Genomic DNA, 948 nt, shown 5'->3' on the forward strand with positions numbered 1-948 from the left:
AACTTCGCAATCAAATACAAAATATTTTTATAATAAAAACCAAAAAAAAAAAAAAAAAACCAGAAAAAAATAAAAAACCAAAAAAATTTATTCAATTAAATAAATATGAGTAATAACGCCCAAAACTACGATGCAGTATTAAAATTTTTAGTAATCGGAGATTCTGGTGTAGGAAAAACATGTGTACTATTAAAATATTGCGATGACACTTTTACAAATGTTCATTTGACTACAATAGGAATCGATTATAAATTAAAACAAGAAATAATAGATGGAAAAAAAGTAAAGCTATAAATATGGGATACTGCTGGTTAAGAAAGATTTAAAACAATAACATAAAGTTATTATAAAGGAGCAACTGGTATAATATTAGCATATAGTGTCATTGACCCTAATAGTTTCAAAAATATTACTGATTGGATGAAATAAATAAATATGCACGCAGATGCTAATGTAAAAAAAATTATTATTGCAAATAAATGTGATATGAAAGATGAAAGAAAAGTCTCCACTAAAGAAGGAGAAGATCTTGCGGAAAAATATAATGTTAATTATTTCGAAACATCGGCTAAAGATGGACTGAATATAAGAGAAGCTTTCAGATGTATTGCGAAATAAGCCTTTGATACTATTGATTTTTCATCTTTGAAATAATAAGGCGTTATTAGTGTAAATGGAGGAAATAAAAATTAATAAAAAAAAGAAGGATGTTGTTGATTTTTTTTTTTTTATTATTATTACCAGAAAAACTAAAGAAAATAATATTAAATATATATTATTAAATATATAAAAAAAAACAAATATTATACCTTATTTTTATATTTAATTTTTTTTTTTATTTTATAATTTTTATATTTTTTACTGATAAAATTAATTATGGTTTATTTTTTTATAAAAATAAATAATTTTTTTAATTAATATAAAATATCTACATATATCAACATATAT

At 20.9% G+C, this 948-nt stretch overlaps 1 protein-coding gene across 1 annotated transcript, besides 4 other annotated features; it reads left to right on the forward strand. All coding sequences in view use genetic code 6, as the record gives it.

Moving 5' to 3' along the window:
- The first annotated feature begins 31 nt into the window (after window positions 1-31).
- On the forward strand, window positions 32-742 carry IMG5_044750 (Ras family protein, putative). The gene has a single exon (XM_004037635.1). The coding sequence runs from the start codon at window positions 106-108 to the stop codon at window positions 715-717; it is 612 nt and encodes a 203-aa protein (XP_004037683.1). The 5' UTR covers window positions 32-105; the 3' UTR covers window positions 718-742.
- Window positions 45-86: a microsatellite.
- Window positions 743-762: 20 nt separating the features above from the next.
- Window positions 763-789: a microsatellite.
- Window positions 790-813: 24 nt separating this feature from the next.
- Window positions 814-851: a microsatellite.
- Window positions 852-944: 93 nt separating this feature from the next.
- Window positions 945-948: part of a microsatellite that runs on past the window's edge.

This window comes from Ichthyophthirius multifiliis, assembly GCF_000220395.1.
Source record: "Ichthyophthirius multifiliis unplaced genomic scaffold scaff_1120509249958, whole genome shotgun sequence".
Lineage (NCBI taxonomy): Eukaryota > Ciliophora > Oligohymenophorea > Hymenostomatida > Ichthyophthirius > Ichthyophthirius multifiliis.